General features: G+C 41.9%; 1 protein-coding gene and 1 long non-coding RNA gene across 2 annotated transcripts in view; one reads left to right on the top strand and one right to left on the bottom strand.

Annotated features, from left to right (window-relative positions):
* The window catches only part of LOC115294187, a 62,057-nt gene extending 58,670 nt beyond the window's left edge, over positions 1-3,387 (bottom strand). The window contains exon 1 of the long non-coding RNA XR_003909758.1: positions 3,079-3,387. This is a non-coding gene — a long non-coding RNA (uncharacterized LOC115294187). The remainder of the gene's footprint in view (positions 1-3,078) is intronic.
* On the top strand, positions 3,271-11,636 carry CDKN2AIPNL (CDKN2A interacting protein N-terminal like). Its single transcript, XM_029941928.1, has 3 exons — positions 3,271-3,557; positions 4,873-4,972; positions 9,848-11,636. The coding sequence occupies exons 1-3, from the start codon at positions 3,319-3,321 to the stop codon at positions 9,857-9,859; spliced, it is 351 nt and encodes a 116-aa protein (XP_029797788.1). The 5' UTR covers positions 3,271-3,318; the 3' UTR covers positions 9,860-11,636.
* Positions 11,637-18,648: the final 7,012 nt, after the last annotated feature.

Below are 18,648 nucleotides of genomic sequence, written 5' to 3'. Positions count from 1 at the left end.
ACTTTCTGTTCAATTTTTTCTGGAAACCTAAACGTGCTCTAAAACATGAAGTCTCTGGGGCGCTTGTGTGTCTCAGACAGTCAGTTAAGTGGGTAAGCGTCTGACTCTCGGTTTCGGCTGAGATCATGATCTCATGGTTTGTGAGTTCAAGCTCTGGTTCTTAAGTTCGAGCCCTGCATTGGGCTTTGGGCTCACAGTACGGATGCTGCTTGGAATCTCTGTCTCTCTAGGCCTCGACCCTGCTCATGCATGTGAGCATGTGGGTCTCTCTCTCAAAATAAATAAATAAACATTAAGAACAAACAAACAAATAAAAATAAAGTCTCTCTCTCTCTTTTTTAAAACATGGCAAGGAATCTGAATAGATATTTCTCCAAAGATAGGCAAATGGTCAATAAGCACATGAAAGATGCTCAACATAATTAGTTCTTAGGGAGATAAAAAGCCACAATGAGATACATCTTTGTACCCACTAAGATGACTGTAATAAAAAAAAAAAAGGGAAAATAGTAAGTGGAGTCGTATACTGCTGGTGAGTATGGAGAATGGTGCAGACAAGGTAGAAAACAATCTGTCAGCTCTTCAAAAGGTTAACCACAGACACAGCAATCCACCATATCATCAAGAAAACTGAAAATGTATGTCCACACTAAAACTTATACATGAATGTTCATAGCAGCATTATTCAAAATAGCCAAAATGTGGAAACAACCCAGATGTCCATCAAATGATGAATGGATAAAGGGAATGAGGCACATCTATATAATGGAGTGTTTTTCAACCATAAAAAGGAATGAAGAACTTACCATACAACATGCATAAGCCTTGAAAACATAGAAGTGAAAGAGCTAGTCACAAAAGATCACATATTGTGTGATTCCACTTATGTTACTTTCCACAACAGGAAAGCCATAGAGACAAAAAGTAGATTCGTGGTTGGCTGGTGCTAGAGGGAATGGGGAATAACTGCTAATGGGTACGGGGCTTCTTTTGGGGTGATGAAAATGTTCTATGTTCAGTTTGTGTTGATAGTTGCACAAATCTGTGAATATACTAAAACCACTGTATTCTATATTTTAAATGGGTGAAATTTTATGGTACTTGAATTATATCTCAATAAGGAGTAAAAAGAAAAAGAAGAGGTAGGAAAATTGATTCTTGGTCTATATAATTAAGTACTCTACTCTGAGGAAATCTGAATCATAAGAACAAGTTAGAAATAATGAACTGGGGGGAAAAAGATATAATAAACTTGGCAAAAATTTACAGGACCAAAGGGTCCTATAAAATGTTAATACTAACATTTTTAGACTACTTCGTATTTTGAAAGGATAATGTAATAGTATCATGTTATTTTTAATAATACCTATTTGTGTGCTTTTGGGTTATTCTGATTTGCATGCAAATACTTGTGTGTAGGTATGTATATACGTATACATACCTTGTATATATGTCTATGTCTCATCATTATAAAAAATGATGCTAAATAAGCTAGTTGCTGGAGGACCTCTTAGCTTTTTCCCACCTCAGGGGCCAAGTTAGCAAGTATAGCTGCTGATAACAAAACTTGGATTCCTATTTTGAGCCAGCCTCAAAATGGTGACCAAGAACTTGGTTCAGAGAAGTCTCATCAATGTTTTTCAAAGTTTGCTCAGTGCCAGATGGAATCAACTATCTGGAGTCTTGATTCTGAGCATCCAGTGAGAGGCCTGGGAATCTGCTATTTCAACATGCCCCTCAGGAGATGTGATCTCCACCCAGTTTTGAGAGCTCTGGCTGTGGTCACCTATTCCTGATTGCTGTGGAGAAGCTGAGACTGTCTTTGGTTTTATACCCCTGTGCACATTCTCCCTGCTTGCCAGAGTGAGAGTACTGTGCCTCCCTATTGTTAACCATAATGAGTGTTCACTGAGCCTGGTACTGGGTTTGTAAGCACAACCTCCTCATGAGACTGCCTGGTATTTCCATTTTGTATGGGGGTTTCTGCCTGCTGGGGTCCTGACATCCCATCAGAAGCTGCAGAAACAGCAGACAGCACAGGTGTCTCTGCCTTTGCACTCTACTCTGCAGCTCTGGATCCCCGGACTCTAGGCCCACTTCTGTACCTCTGTACCAAGTGATACGGGATGATGGGGATTCCTCTTAGGTCAATAATCTCTCAAGGCTGAGGGAAGCTCAACTGATTTTCCCGGTGCTGTGCTGGAATGCTTCCAGGAATAGGAAATTCACCACTTAGAAGTAAGCTCTTCTCTTGGTGAATCTGCTACTGGAGGCCTGAACAGAAGCAGTTATGCTAGTTCACCTGCTCATTCCTGTGGACATATCTATTCTGATTCTCTCCAACATCTTTGGGAACAGAGGTGTCACTGCTCTGGTTAAAATCCTTCAGAGACTCCCCATTCCTGTTAATATCTGGACCACGTCCCTACCATGGCCAGCTATTTTTGCTGATTTTTGCAGCTTCATCTCCTCCACTGCTCCCCACTCTAGGACCCTGTCACACAGATCTTGGCCTTCGCTTACCAGGCGAGGCTGGGTCTTAACCATGGCCTATGTCTCTTTACAGTGATTAATTCCTGTTCATCTCTCTGCTCTCCTGTATCACTTCCTGGATATCTATGTCTGGCTCAGGTCCCTTGCTTATTCATGCTCCTAACGCTCTGGGCCTCTCCTTATGAACATCTGCCAACGTTGAAAATTTTCACTCAAGCAATTATTTCGCTCATGTTTGCCTCCCCCAGTAGACAGCAAAGTTCATTAAAGCAGGGCTTTGAGTTTGCTCTCTTACATCCCCAGCATCTCGCAAAGGGCCTGGAAGGTATTTAATTGGATGGATGGATGGATGGCTCCAGGAAGGTGGGCCACAGCCTGAAAGGGTGTTGAGTGAGGCCTTTGGGAATTAACCAAAGACCCTAAGTAGCTACACATATAAGCCCTCACAGCTGAGGGCATCCATTTAAGGGCTGGGTGCTGGGGAAAGCCCCAAGGTAAGGACACAGCACAGCTCTGTCTGGTACTGAGCTGCCGAATGGGAGAGGGGCACTCCGTCTCTGTGTTTGGGGGCCTCAGTTTCCCTACCGGTTCCCCGCAGGTCGACTGAGAACTGCCCCTGCGGCTCCTGGGTGGACGCACGACAGGCGCCGGGGGCTGCGGAGGTGAGGGCCGGGGCCGGTGAGGCCGCCGCTCCCGGCGAGGGCGCTCCAAGCCGGTCGTCCGCAGCAGTCGCGCGCCGCTGGGGCCGCTCTAGCCGCCGGGAAGTGGCGCGGTGCGAGTCGGGAAGGCGGCGGGCGGGTGCGGCCCTCGGTGGCGGAGGGCGCCATGGTCGGTGGCGAGGCGGCCGCCGCGGTGGAGGAGTTGGTTTCGGGGGTGCGGCAGGCGGCCGACTTCGCGGAGCAGTTCCGCTCCTACTCGGAGAGCGAGAAGCAATGGAAGGCTCGCATGGAATTCATCCTGCGCCACTTGCCCGACTACCGCGACCCGCCCGATGGCGGTGGCCGCCTGGACCAGCTGCTGTCCCTCTCCATGGTGTGGGCCAACCACCTCTTCCTGGGTTGCAGGTGCGGACCCCTGCGGGCTGGCTGACCCAGTCCCCTGCCTTCAGACCCGCAGCCCTCCCCTCAGGCTGACCCCCCTGCCCAGTGCTGACCCCGCCCCCAACCCCCTGGCGCTCTGGCCTGGCCTATGGCTGATTCCCACGCTAGTCAGCCCCTTCGGAAAGGTATTTAACCTCTCTGAGCCCCAGTTTCCTCATTTGGAAAACGTCTTGTGATGGCTGCAGTATTAAAGAGTTTAAAAAAAGAAAAAAGCACCTAGCACAGGCTGCTATCTAGCAAGAGCTCAATCTCTGGTGGGCGCTAAAATACCATTGTTACGTGCTTTATTACTATTAAACAATCATCTTTGCCAAGTATATTTTTATTTGTCTTGGCTTCTTCCACCCACGTGGCAAACATGTATAGACAGAAACTCAGATCTCCAATTTACATATGAAGTATCTGAGAGAGGGCCGAATGACTTCTGACAGGATTAGTGGATTTTGCCATTTAAGGCAGGATGTAATTTGTAACCTTTGGCTTTTTTTCCCACTCCCCTGTCTGCTGGACCCTTAGTAATAGCCAGCCTTTACCTCTCTTCCTTTCCTGTTATGAAAATAACAGATGCCTTCAAGAGACTGCTATTGAAGTGCCTGATAAGGCACCTCTTGTACCCCCTCAATGAAGAAGGTATCAAATCTCAAAGCTCCACATCCTTTTATTTTAGTGTCCTGAAACTGTGATAGGATAATAAGATAACTCTGCTTAGTCCTGGTTTTTGTGCACCTCATGGATGTCTGACTCTGGTCACATGACGCCTCCAACCCGTAGCCACTTGGTTTTGCTTTCAGATATTGGGGCTTATTAGAACAGGATTTGAAGAAGCCATGCCAAAAGCTTTTTTCCTCTGTTTTCTAGGTGCCCCTGGGCAATTGTGGTTAATAGGTTCTAAGATTAGGCAAATGTCAGAAAATTGGACAAATGAACAAATAATGTTTACATTAGACAGAATTCCATGTGTTTAAAAAATAAAAAAATTTTGGCCCTTATACTGTATCCATGAATATGTAATGCCAGATGTACAGTGCATCTATTTTTATAAATCCTTTTTTGGTTTGGAAATCTTGAAACACCTGCTCTATTGGCATTCCTAGAGCCACTTCTGAATCCACAAGCGGCAAGAACTGTTTCCAAACCTGCTGTTGAACATGTGTCTCTTTCCCCGGTAGTATCAGAACTCGAGATAGAGTTTACAGTCCCGCTACCTACAATTTCTTATTAGTCCTCAGTGACAAGTAATTCCTCCAGGGTTTTTATCTTACTACTTTTTATTGTGCAGTTACAACAAAGACCTTTTAGACAAAGTGATGGAAATGGCTGATGGGATTGAAGTGGACGACCTGCCACAATTTACTACCAGAAGTGAATTAATGAAAAAGGTAAACAGGATTTCTAAGTGCATTTGAAATAGTATAGAGTTAATGGACCCTGCCTTTATGGTGATGTTAGAGTATATTGTTTTCTGAATGTTCTTGTTTACTCCCCAAGGATTTAAGCCCTTTAATTAAAAAGTTTTAAAAAGTTGTTACTGAGGTATCATTGCCATACAATATACTATGTGTTTCAGGTGAACATCATAATGTTTTTGTACCTTATAAAATAATCTCCATGATAAGTCTGGTTACCATCTATCACCACACAAAGCTGTTATAGTATTAATGACTGTATTCTCTGTGCTGTACATCACAGCCTCATGACTTACTCATTTTATAACTGGAAGTTTGTACTTCTTAATCCCTTTCACTTCAATGCCCACCCCCCCATCTGGTAACCAACAGTTTGTTTCCTATATCTATGAATCTTTTTTATTTGCTCATTCGTTTTTTTAGATTCCACGTGTAAGTAAAATCATATAGCATTTGTCTTCATCTGTCTGACTTACTTCACTTAGCAGAATACCCCCTAGGTTCCCTGTGTTGTTGCAAATGTCAAGATCGTTTTTATGGCTGAGTAGTATTCCATCATATATACATATATATGTATAGAATATGTATATGATGTATATATCTCACATATTATCCATTCATTTATTCATGGACACTTACTTTCCTTTTCACTTTTATTTCCTGGTGCTGGGGCCCTGGAGAGTATGGCAGAAGCAGCTCAGATGATGGAGCTGGGTATCCCAGTTGCTTTTCAAAATCCCCCCCCAAATATGCTTTTTCTCATTTCTCTTGGCCTTTTCAGGTAGTGGAATTAATTGCTCCCTTTCCCAGAGTTTATTTCCCTGGCACTTTATCCAGTCCTCTTTTAGAAGACTGTAAGCTTCTTAAGGGGAAGAGATGGTGTCTGATGTTTTAGTCCTTCTATCTCCAAAACCTAGTATAGGCTTACCCTAGAGTAGCTCAGAAAAAGCTTACAAAATTGACCAAACCAACTGAAAGACTGGTAGCCCCTGTTTTAGTTCTATTCTCAGAAATGGAGGTAAGCCCTTGGCGTGCCCCAGTCTTATTTTGAGAGGCAGAGCAGATAAAGAGGTTACCTTCTGTGTGATTATCAAGGAACTAATCAAAATTTCAGCTTCCCTAGAAGTACTTGAGCCTAAAACAGCATGCCCCACTCAGATAGTTTTGCTAAAAAAAAATATTCTTTTTAATCTGAACTTGGGAGTCAGGAATTGGAAGTTTGTGACTTTTTGGATTGTCTTCTGTAATACTTTAAAAAAAATCTATGGGCAGTACTGCAGTGTGAGATTCCTGGGACTTAGTCAAGGGGTAGCTAGACAGTTGCTGGGTGCCTGAGTGCATCCCATGGGGAGGGGGAAGGCAGGACTCGGAGTAGGATGAGCTTTTACTTCCAAACTGCTTGTGGCAGATTCCTTCCTTGCTTTTTGCTTCCAATAGGTATTGTGGCCTCCCTAAAGACTTTTCACATCAGTTTTCTGTTATACTTCTCTGTCTTATATGTAACCGTAGTCTTTCCAGTCATGCTGCACTGTGAGAGATCAGAACCCTTCAAGGAGGGGCACTTGGGTGGCTCAGTCAGTTAAGTGTCTGACTTGGGCTTGGGTCATAATCTCATGGTTCATGGGTTCGAGCCCCATATGGGGCTCTGCACTGACAGTGTGGAGCCTGCTTGGGATTCTCTCTTTCCCTCCCTCTCTCTCTCTCTCTGCTACTCCCCAACTTTTGCTTTTTCTCCCTCAAAATAAATAAACTTAAAAAAAACCAATAAACCAAAAAGGATGCTTCACAGTGTTTGGGTCACAGATCAGGAGAAACTAAAGAGGTTTTGTAATTGACTGGAATGTCCATAGACTAGTTTGAAGTAATGTGTGTGTGCGTGTGTGTGTGTGTGTGTGTGTGTGTTGGGTCAGGGTGCCTCTCTAAGCTGTTAATAATTTAAAGGGATCTTGAACCTCAAAAATGTAGGGATCCTCTGCCCTGGGATATTCATTTTCGACAGTGTCATTGCATAGTGTCAACATCCAGAGAAGAGTCCTCAGGTGTGACCCCGGTATCTCTGAAAGCAGCTCTGCCCGCAGACTAACCATTCTCATATAAATAAAATGTCAGTTGGTTAGGTGTCTGATTCTTGATTTTAGCTCAGGTCATGATATCAAGTTCATGGAGCCCCATGTCAGGCTCCATGCTGACAGCACGGAGTTGGCTTGGGATTCTCTGTCTCCCTCTCTCTCTCTGCCACTCTGCCTTGCTCATGCTTTCTCTCTAAATAAATAACCTTAAAAAAAAAAAAGACTCTTCTAGATACTTTGATCCTGAGAAGTATTCTGATGTGTGTGCCATGATGGACTCATGTGGTGTTGAAGGCTGTCCCTTTTCCATGGAAGGCCCCTGGAAAGTGTTATAGGGACTTGGTAGTAGTTCTTTTATCTCTTGCCTGAGGTGTTGGCATTTAATAGAGGCTAGCAAACATTAAGCAGTAATGCCATCCCAGAGACAAAAAAAACTTGATATTGAGCCATATACCTGAAAATGTCGGTTGTAGTTCTGCCCAGAATAGATCTAAGCTCTGAAATTAGAGTTTAGGTGGGTTTAAAGCTGGCTAGCAAATAGAAATGAATCACCTGGAATTGTTGGTATCTTGAGGCTGGACAGTAAAGATAACTTAAGACATGACGTCTTTCAAGTAAGATTTAAAAGTATTTTGTAGTTATTCTGCAGTTTTTTTTTAATCTTTAAAAAAAATTTTTTTTAATGTTTTATTTTTGATACAGAAAGAGACAGAACATGAGAGGGGGAGGGGCAGAGAGAGAGAGGAAGACACAGAACCCGAAGCAGGCTCTAGGCTCTGAGCTAGCTGTCAGCACAGAGCCCAGCACAGAGCCTGACGTGGGGCTTGAACCCACTAACGTGAGATCTGACCTGAGCCGAAGTCGGAGGCTTAACCGACTGAGCCTCCCAGGCGCCCCTATTCTGCAGTTTTGAGGCAAATATGTCTCTGTGGTCTGTCCAGCTCTTACTATTTTGGTCCCAGAAAGGAAATGAGCATTGGTAGAGCAAATAGATGGAGGGTATGATTTTTCTTTTGATTCAAATACCAATATATTGAGCAAACAATCTGTTATTTAACAGTCATCCCTGGCCACTTACTAGCAGCCTTTGTGGTTGACCAGCTTCATCCCTTAGTGAGCAAGACTTAAGAGCAGCAGCTCACTCAGGAAGGTGTCATTAGTGTGACTGTCAGAGTTAATATTTCCAGACCATGGTCTTAAGGAGAAAAGAGGAGTGATTAACTAGGAAGCTATCAATTATCGGCTCATAGAATTTGTCAACTTAATTTCTTGGCCCATTTTTCCTGAGAACGTTTTTATCTAAGAAGGAACATGGCAGTATGGAAAGTGACTAAATATGAAATGTGACAAAGTAGGAAAACAAGTGTTCTTGTATTTCAAGAAGTTCTTTTTGTGCATTATGTCCAGTCTTGGCAAGCTCTAAGGTAATGGAACAAGCACTCCCTTGGTGAAAGGGGATGTGATTTTAAGGCAGCAAGTATTGTAAGCATTAAAACAAATGCAGGGGTCCCCGGGTTACTCAGTTGGTGAAGTGTCTGACTCTTGATTTCCGCTCAGGTCACCATCTCCTAGTTTACATAAACTGAGCCCCATGTCTGAGCCCCATGTCGGGCTCTGTGCTGACAATGCAGAGCCGGCTTGAGATTCTGTCTTCCCCTCTCTGCCCCTCCCCCACTCTCATTTGTGCCTCTCCTCTCTCGCAAAAATAAACATTTAAAAAGATCTTTAAAAAAATAATAAAACAAATCCATCCTGTCAGATTAGTGGAGCTACCTTTCCCCCTTTATCTACCAGAAATAGAAAAGGCAAGAAAAGCTTTATCTGACCCCATAGGCCAGTGTTACCTGGTACTCAGGATGAGTGAATTATGTTCTAACACCTTATGTCAAAGACCATACATGGAGCAGCCAAAGCTGTGGCAGGCTTGTGCTGCTGTAGTCTTAGACCGTCCTTTTGGAAATTTGAAAGATCTCTTAGGGGATTTTCTTTTCCTTCAGACTAAAGACGGTTTCTTTAGGTGATGTATTCTTACAACAGGAAAAAGACTTCTTATATTTTGCTTTTCCTGAGGAAATGTGCTTTCTCATTGCTCAGAAAGACTGGAGTGACAGGCTTAGCTAGGAAATAGGTCATACCTTGAAAACTCTGATTACTAAAAAGACTCTCAGATTGATTCACTCACATTGCTAAATGTTAAGGAAATCCGAATGCGAGGTGACAGCCAAAATGATTTCTTCACACCCAGCTTAAAAGTTGTCTAAAGCCAAGTTTAAATTTATCAAAGGTGCTAGAGAGCACCCAGAAAGAATATATTTGCTTCATTTTGCCACTATTTGAAGACATGCATTTACAGTTTTTAATAGTGTGAAATCCGAAAATACATAACCTTCACATCTCCTAAATATCCTTAGTCAATGTGAAATCTGTGAATTACTACCTGGAATCAACTGATTTTAATTTAGAACAGTGTTTGTGTGATTCTGCTTTTAGAACCCTTCACTGCAGAGCATGCCATGAAAAAAGTTTTATTTCACGTATATCTCTTATCACTTTAAATTGTGAACATTTATAGATCACAGGTGACAAGACAAAAAAATTAGGCTCAAGGTTCAAAATGGATGGTTCATTGTTTTGTCGTTTTCTGTATGTAGTAAAATAATTTCTGAGTGTACTTTCCATGTAGGTAGTACATAAATAGTGTATCACTGCTGTATTTTAATTAATGAAATTGATTCGCTGAACTACGTGGCTCACTAACCTTTTCTTTTTTTTTCCCCAGCATCAAAGCTAAGGCAGAAGATTCATCACATTTTCAACATCAGCTTAGGAAGGAGGCTTGGATGAATGTGACATTGACCACAGCAGCTCTCTTAAGATTCCTGGTATTTCAACCTGTAGAAAATCAAGAGGCAGTTGGAATGACAGATAGTCTTGTCTAGATTGGAGTTTTAAAAGGTCTCATTCTTCCAAAAGCTATCATTCTAAAAGTGTGCATGGATATTTATGTATTTATAAATCATGCCTTTTTTATTTTTCCTTTTTGAATGTCAAACTTTTTGTTAAAAATGCCTATTTTTTTTATGTTGATGTAATAATTACAGGTAATGAATTTTACAATTTGGATTTTTCAACAATCTATCTTCAAGTCTGATTCTGTTTTATGGTGTTTTTCTCCCCACTGAGGCAGACCAGCCTTTATTTCCTTATTTCTTTCTCAAGTTTATGCCATCTTTATGGCCATTGCCACACACACTTCTTTTATTAAGAGATGAGAGAGAATCAAATCACAGGCCTCAAGTACCTACCAACTTATAGGAAGAGGCAGCTTCTGAAAGGGCATCTGGCCTTTAAAACTGACATCAGATGCCACAGCTAGGTCCAGGCAGCCAGTTGATTTATAGACTCTCTAGAAGGTCACCTAGGCTGCTAAGTAAAACCCACATTTTCTTTTTTGGAGGGAGCCTGAGGGTTTTGGTTTTGTAGACTTGTGGATTGCCTTGCACATATCCCCTGAAGAAGTACTTGTTTAGTGCAATGCTCTTTTGCTCTGAAATTCTCATATTAATTTCCCTCTTTTAGTTAATGTATCTGCTCCATTTTATTTACTTATGGTTTTATTTTTAAGTAATCTCTACACCCAACATAGTGCTTGAACTCAGAACCCTGAGATGAAGAGTTGCCTGCTCTACCAGCTGAGCCAGCCAGGTGCCCTCTCTTTTTTATTTAATACCCACAATTAAAGACTTACCTCCAGGCATAAATCCTATACTTGATCTTAGCCAAAAGGCTGAGAAGCAATATCCAGGGATAAATCCTGAGAGAGGGACTTCATTTGGGGTCAGCAATATAACAGTCACAGAAGGATTCACTCATCACTGAGCTTGGTATTCGGATAATGGTGAAAAAGACAGTGAACCCTCTCTTAGCTTAACCTACTGGTAAATTCAGGTAATTAAAAACCCAGAATGCAGAAGAGAGATGGCTGTGGGAGACAGAAATGGGAAGACTCACTACTCAAGGCTAATCATCACATCTTTGATGGACCACATCTCTATGCAGCTCTGGCTCTAATCTGTAGCCGTCACTAAGGTGGACCAGGTAAGGTCAAGACCTCCAATATAACCTTGAACCAGCCATGTCTCTCCCTAGCCTTACCTGGGAAATGGAGAGCATCGAAATCCCTACCAGAGAGATGTGGCAGAGATGAAGATGTCGCAGAGCTAAACCACTGCTCAGTGAGCCTCAGCCTCTTCCTCAAATATAGCCTACCCTCGTTCTTTTCTGCTTACCTGTACAAATTTGTGACGCTTAAAAACCAAATTTTGAAGTGGGAAATACCAGAGGGAAGCTCTTCACTTAAATGCATCTTTCACCAGTTTCTCATCATGGATCCCATTTTTACTGTAAGATATAATGCCCCAGTAAAATAGTGCTATCCTGTCAGGAACGTATCCACTGCATAAACCAAGCTTAAACTGTGCACGGATTCCATGCTCCCCTCTCCCAATCTTCAGTTTATTTTTCAAGATTCTCCAGTTACCCAAAATTAAATTTTCTGATAACCATTTTCTAATGGGTTTTCTCTCATTATTTCCTCAGTTTAAGCTTTCTCTGTTTCTCTCATCTTACCTTAAAACCTTTGTAGCTATCTTGTCTACCAAATTAACCAGTATTTTAGAATTTCATCATGTATGTTTTTCTGGAATAGGCATTAGCACAGAAATCTAAATTTTTGCAATGCACCAGTCCTCACAGTGTAGGTAAAAGGTCCCACTCTTAGTGTTGAAACGGGAGCTCGCTGTAAGGTATTCGCCTTGGTATATGCATTCCTTCCGAACATGGGGTGAGGATGAAATGAGACCAAGAGGAAGGACATGGTAAACTGTTACCTTCAGGTAATAACCAGAGAAGATCTTTTCTGTCAAATACTTAAGTCTCAAGACCTTGTCAGAAGCAAGTACTAACAGTAGAGTTTTAGGTGCTCAGTTAACCATGACACCCTTTTATGTTACCCAGAAAATTGCTTTTTCCAATATTCCTTACATCTATAGCCCACTTGATGAAATTCTCTGCTTTGGCAGAGGCAAGGATTTTCCAGGCTCCATGTGGACCTATGGCTTACCTAGTCCACTGGGAGGAATCATTATCACTGCCCATCCTCTAATCCTTTGCTATTTGTAGTAAACAGCACTGAAAATACATTGTCGCCTCTGAAATGAGGTTTATATTATTCTAAATGTCAGATAACTCAGTGTTTCCCTGCTGTCCGGCTCTAAAGTCTCTGTGAGGTACCCTGTTGTCTAGAAGGAGACTGTCAACTAGTTATCCTGTCATCTAGTCATGACTCATTGACTAGTTCAGGGACACCTTTTGATTCTATAGGAGTAACACTAAACAAATCTTAGAGGCAAGAGTTTTAGAACTTCAATTGGTTTGTGGTCATATGGAAATTGCTTTTCAGCGAATACTGAGTGCACACTAAAAAGATCGTTGCCCTCATGTATATCCATATATCCTCTTTGGGGAAAAAAAAGAATCTCTCCTGGCTTGCTTTTCGTTAAAATAGATAAATGGCAAGTGAGCAAAAGAGCCTCTTTATCCATTAACTTATTTAATTGAATAACAAACCAGAGGAGGTGGTTTCTTTTCCCAGGTTTACCCTGCTTCTTGCATGTTCGGACTCCCAGGCCTAGAGGGGATAGTGTGTTGGCTGCCCTTCTCATTTTGGTTTAGTTTTTCTCACAATGCCAGCAGTGGGGGCAGAATTTGCGTACGTGTTCGTCACAGAGGGAGGTCAGCCTGAAGCCTTGCCCTCAGACAAGAGGACTAGTTGAGGAGGTGGGAGGGAATAATATATTACCTGAACAGATTGCCTTGAAAAATAAAAAAGAAAGTAAAAATTGAGACTATTAAACTCCCACTAGATGGGAGCTAAAATTCTTAACTGATCCTAAACATGGGCACATGAACCAGAGCTTTTTTCCTAGACAGTGCTATCAGTCAAGGGTGGCTCTTTAGAAATAGCCCAGGTGGTCCCAGCCCAAGTCCCATTCTTCTTTCCCAATCTAGGAAAAGCAGACAAACGACCTCAAACTATCCTTGACTGTGGCTCCCTGACCTATTTGCCTGGGAGAAAGGCTGTTAGGGTATGTGAAGGCAGGTCTTGGTCATCCCGTTTTAGCTAAAGGGCAATTAACAGTAAAATCAACCCTAAACTGTTTGGGCCTACTGACTAAAGCCCTCGCTTTGCTGTGACTGCTAGCACCAAAGGATCTCTGCTGCATCCTTTCCCTTTGACATTTTCTTGTATTAATATTTAATTGAGGGCTGCCTGCCTAGGTGGCTCAGTCAATTGAGTACCCAGCTCTTGATTTCGGCTTAGGTCATGAGCTTGTGGTTTGTGGGATGGAGCCCGGTATGGGCTCCATGCTGACAGCAGAGTGCTGGACCTGCTTAGGATTGTCTCTCCCTCTCTGTGTCCCTCTGCTGCTTGCTCTCTCCCTCAAAATAAACATTTAAAAAAAAAGTACTCAATTCAACTTGTGACCTGGTAGGTAATTCCTTTCTTGTTTTCAGTCCTCAGTGTAGGGGTCCGCGAAGTGGGGGATGATTCTTGCTTTGATCTTGATTGGAGGATTCAGTGGCAAAATTTGTCTTTTAAGTCCCTGGCATTTAGTGAGCTCTCCCTGCTTTATTCCTACCCCACTCTCCTGAGGCCAAGCTGTGAAAATATGAAGTGTTTCAACTAACTTTCTAACAAAAGAAAAATGAGCACCCACAATGGCCCCACAAGATCAGACTCCTTCCCCAGGGCTGTAGAAGGGCAGAACACATCAGTTTAAGTTGTAGAGTAGGGCCAAAGATGTGACTTGGTATCCAGTAGGTACTCAGTAGCAATGCTGACAAACTCAAAGGCAGCAGGCACTGAACCATGCAACCCTAATCAAATGCCAGGCAAAGTCTGGGCGTGTTCTTTTCTCCATGAACATGGCCTTTGCTCTGGCACTGGCTGCATCCCCAGAGTCTCACCTGTAAACTGAGTTCCCTTATCACTTGGTGTGAATTATGAGTCCCGCCTGACAAACCATTGGGCTTGGACCACCACCCACAGGCCCACTTCCCCTTGAACCAGCTGTTTTCAACCTCACAGGTGGTGAGACAGTGACTCATGCTTCCTTCCACCTTTGTGTTTACCAAATTATTTATGATTACGTTCTACTTTTGTAACAAAGCCCAGAAACCTGCTAATCAGGGTCTCCAGAGGATCTGGAGCTTGGAACCTGGAGGTCCTCTGCTGTTCTAGGCCTCCTGCCCAGGCCTGTGCATGTACTGCCAGAGGCTGTCTGGGAAGGAGTTCCTAGTATTTGATTTACATTCCAGTCTTTGGAACTGTACTTGTACTGCTGCTCTTATAGCCTGATCCCTCATACTTGGTCTTGAGAGGGTGCCATGGTAATTGTGTTCTCAAGCTGCTGTGTGCAAAAGAATCTGCAGCGTATCAACTAATTGATGTGTAAGGGCTAACAAAAGCCAGAGAGGAACTCTCTCTCTGAAAAAATGGGTGATCCACCTCAACGTCATCAGGCCTCGGTAATGCTCTCGCTGATCTTTCTGGCTTGCCAAAGATCCTTTGTGCCCACCTCTGGGATTGACAGTCCTCATTCTAAAGGCAACCTCCCAGCTGTAGTTCCAGGGAGTCTCCACCTGAAACCACAGCTTTCTGTGCTTGTGCAGGTACAGTTCTCTAACCAAAACACAGCAGGATTATTAATCCAGCTTTTTTTGGAGGAAATATTCCAAGCCTTTGCCAAAGTTGAGGACATGGTCTGAAATCTCTAGATTTTTTTCCTATTCTCTGTCCAGGATGTTATCAGGACAAGTTTCCAGTTTTTGTGGTCTCTGTTCTCGCACCACCATAGTAACATAAAAAATTCCCAACTCGGTTTTGTAAAATGACTTTGAACAGAGGGCAAAGAGCTGCAAATCTCTCTGCATTTGACATTCTCCTATTCAGGAGGGAATAGTCCAATTCATTTGGTGGGCTATGCTATTCTTGTCAAAAAGCCTTTTTTGTAAAGGGGGAAAGGAAAGGGCATCTTATACTTTGGGCTTCAGACAGGAAGCAGCATTAAGAGGTCTGCCTGAAGTACTCTTATGTTTGCATTTTGGCAGCCTTCAAGACACCACAGAATCCATCCTACATTCCAGGAAGAACGACAACTAAATGGTACAGGTTGATGGAAGCTGAGGAGATCCTTTCAGAGATAGGCTCTGATTACCTCTAGACAAGTACTCAACCCAGTGGCACTTTAAGGATCCCACTCTTTCAGGTAAGAGTTTAGATAGCTATCTTCTCCACGAAAGCCTGCAGAAGCATCGTACTTATAACCAAGACCATCACCGTATAAAGACCTAAGCAGCTGGAAGGTTATTTGCTTTCTCTCAGCAGAGTACACACTAGTCTTCTCAAACACATTCTTCCACAAGTCACTGAGATAAAAGCATCATGTGGTCAGTCTTTACCACTCAAATCAATGGCAGTTCCTGAAAATCAGTCCATTTGGGCTTTTTACTCAAGTCTGAATCCTCCATAGGCCAAAGAGGAAGCTTGAAGCCCTTCCTTCCAGGGTTCTTGATTTCAACCAGCAAGGAGCTGATGTTAAGCTTGACATGAGTCATAAACCCAAAAAGGTTTGCAAAAGGCACAGCTCATTTGTCTTTCTGGCCCACCTTAAAAAAGCCCTAGCCCAGGCTATGACAGGAAATGTACAAACCTCAAGACATTATTAACAAAACTGTTTCAAACCAATGCAGTTAGGGGACAGGGGAGGTGGAAAAATTACTCAAAGAGGAATGGCACACGCAGTTGTACACTCTTTTTCAAAGGACAGAAAAAAAGACAACTCAATAGAAACTTTGCTTCTAAAATCTCTCCTATAATGTGTCATATACTTGAATAATTAAAGGTAACTAATCCTTACTCTTAACTGACCACAGCTCAGTTTTTTCCTAACTAGATGGGAACTGAAATAACAGGGCTACTGTCTTGGCACAAGGCTCTTGCCCTATGGACAATTTCATTTACCTTTAATAGCTTTGCAACCACTGACTTTAATTTACATAATAATCCTCACATAACTGAGATTCCTTTGGGACTGTGCATTGCTAAATGCAATAGAAAGGAATTGTAATAAATACCACCAAGACCTAAAAAGTTGATCCCTATCTTTTAGAACCTGGGAAAATTGAGAGATCCAAATACCTTAGTTAAAACTCTTAACTGTGTTATATAAGCCCCAGGGGGTTCTTTTCCGTAAGAGTGCTAAGTGAATAAATTAAGTAGACAGGTACTTCGTTTACTGAGCACAAAATACTGTTAACTAAATAAGGCAACTTAAATAGATTTCTTCTCCAGTATCTTCTACAGGAGTAAGCATTTTTAGATCAGTTTCAGAAGTTATTCATGGAACTTTTTTATTGGGGAGCCAGGGAGGGGGAAATGTGCTCTATTGTTAAGTCACAGTCTTTTATATCAGAGACCAGAAAGTATTCCTATATCCAGACTTGACTTGTTTACAAAAAAAACAAAAAAGGGGGGGGTATAGAAAATAATGGTCAAGAAAACTTCTTCACTGGATATAAAGCTGTACATAATTCTAAATCAATTAAAGTATTATAGATTTTCTAAGACAGAACTCAGTCCCTTAATATCTCCTAAGGGGCAGTAAAATGACCAGACTGGCCAGGTACAAATCCCAGCTCTTTCACTTGCTAGTTGGCTGACCTAGACCCAGTCACTTAATCTCTGTGTACCCAGTTTCCTCATCTGTAACATAATGGTTAGCCACCCTCACAGGATTACTGTGAGTCTGAAATATTGTATGTTGAAGTGTTTTGAATAGTGCCATGCACATAGAGCATCCCATGTCAGAAGTACTGGTACAGGGGCACCTGGGTGGCTCAGTCAGTTGAGCATCTGACTTCAGCTCAGGTCATGATCGCAGGTTTTAAGTTCAAGCCCCACACTGGGCACCCCACTGTCAGCCTGTCTGCACAGAGCCCACTTCCCATCCTCTGTCCCTCTATCTGCCCCTCTCCCACTTGTGCTCGCCCCTAAAAAAAAAAAAAAAAGAAAAGAAAAAAAAAAAAGTACTGTTAGAAAGGAAAATGCTTCATAAATGCATTTAAACTTCAGCATGAATCCAACTTCATACCAAAATAAATTAGTTCTAGCCTCCTGTCATACATTTATAAGATTTACCTAGTTTAAAAGTTTTTGTATGATATAACCTTATAAATAGGTTTACATTTAGTACTCAACCAAAGAAATAGGAATTATGTTCCAAGGCTGAAGAAAAAAACCTGAGGAGTAATTGGGAGAGGAATATTTCTAAGAATTTTCTCTACTGGGAATTGCTGAGTTTCATGGTAGGAGTTTTATGTATGTGTTGAATTTAGGACTTGGAGCTCACAGACCCCCTATAAAGTGAGATGTAACCCTTTAATAATTATCAACACTTGAAATGTTTCCATTTTAGATGGGAAAAGGAAAACAGGTTAGGGTAAAAATATATTTTGAAACAGTAACCAAATAGCATTTAATGAAGAGGGGAAATTCTCATACTTATTGTATATTTAAGAGTCAGTCACTGGAGTAAAGTCTACAAGAACTACAATTTATCTCAGAGCTGAATATGAAAGTATCACAAATGTACCAAAAAGTACCTGTAAGCATCTTCTTTTTTTTGGCCTTTAATTCCAGTGAGTGGACTCCTCATTTGTATGAAAATCTTCCTAAGATCACACACTTACTCCAAAATTTGCCAAATAATAACTTTTAAAGGGAAACATCACCACTTATCCTTCCAGTGTTAAACGTTGCTTAATAAATAGAAGCTGCACATACTGCCACCCTACAGTCTTCCAAAAGAGAAGCAGCTACTAGCTTATTAAGCTGGTAAGAATAGGACAAGAAACTCCTGGGGTTATTCAAATAGCTGTTTGAACTAGAAAGACTACACAGGTGGTTCAACAGAATTTACTTGTATATTTTCCATTTGCTCTACTATTTGAAGGCATAGGATAGCTTTGTATTCGCTTTCTACAATACTGTGTTTTAAATTTATCCAGTAAACTAAGATGCAGTACAACTTTTATACAATTTAGGAGATTAAAAAAAAATCTCCACAAGAGAATGCAACTCAGCAGGCCCTGGTATTAAAACAATTTTCCAGAATAAACAGATATGCAAGTGCATTAAAAGGCAGTTTTCAAATATTTTAAGTTACACCAAGATTCCTTCCAAATATCTGCCTTGCTAAACCAATGCAACCAAATCTTATTCAGTGTTAACAGCGGGGCATGGATTTGGTAAGTGTTTACAGTTTTACTTTCTCCATTATCAAAATCTTTCAAAGTGCTATCAAGCAGCAAAGTAAGTTGCATTAGCGCTCTGCTCCAGGTGGAGGTGCCAATTCCTCATGGTAGAGGTACAAACTGTGAAATTGCAAAAAGGTACAGTTTAACAAGTTAGGTAGTGCAGGAAGAAACCGTAACAAGTGGCCTAAATACAGAGTGGGA

This window comes from Suricata suricatta, chromosome 6, assembly GCF_006229205.1.
Source record: "Suricata suricatta isolate VVHF042 chromosome 6, meerkat_22Aug2017_6uvM2_HiC, whole genome shotgun sequence".
Lineage (NCBI taxonomy): Eukaryota > Metazoa > Chordata > Mammalia > Carnivora > Herpestidae > Suricata > Suricata suricatta.
This window is presented reverse-complemented; position numbering and strand designations above follow the sequence as displayed.

Bases quoted from the DNA above. Each gene is read 5' to 3' on its own strand.
- CDKN2AIPNL (XM_029941928.1), top strand. From the start codon at position 3,319: ATGGTCGGTGGCGAGGCGGCCGCCGCGGTGGAGGAGTTGGTTTCGGGG. The intron at 3,558-4,872 runs GTGCGGACCCCT...TTTATTGTGCAG, and splicing joins CACCTCTTCCTGGGTTGCAG to TTACAACAAAGACCTTTTAG.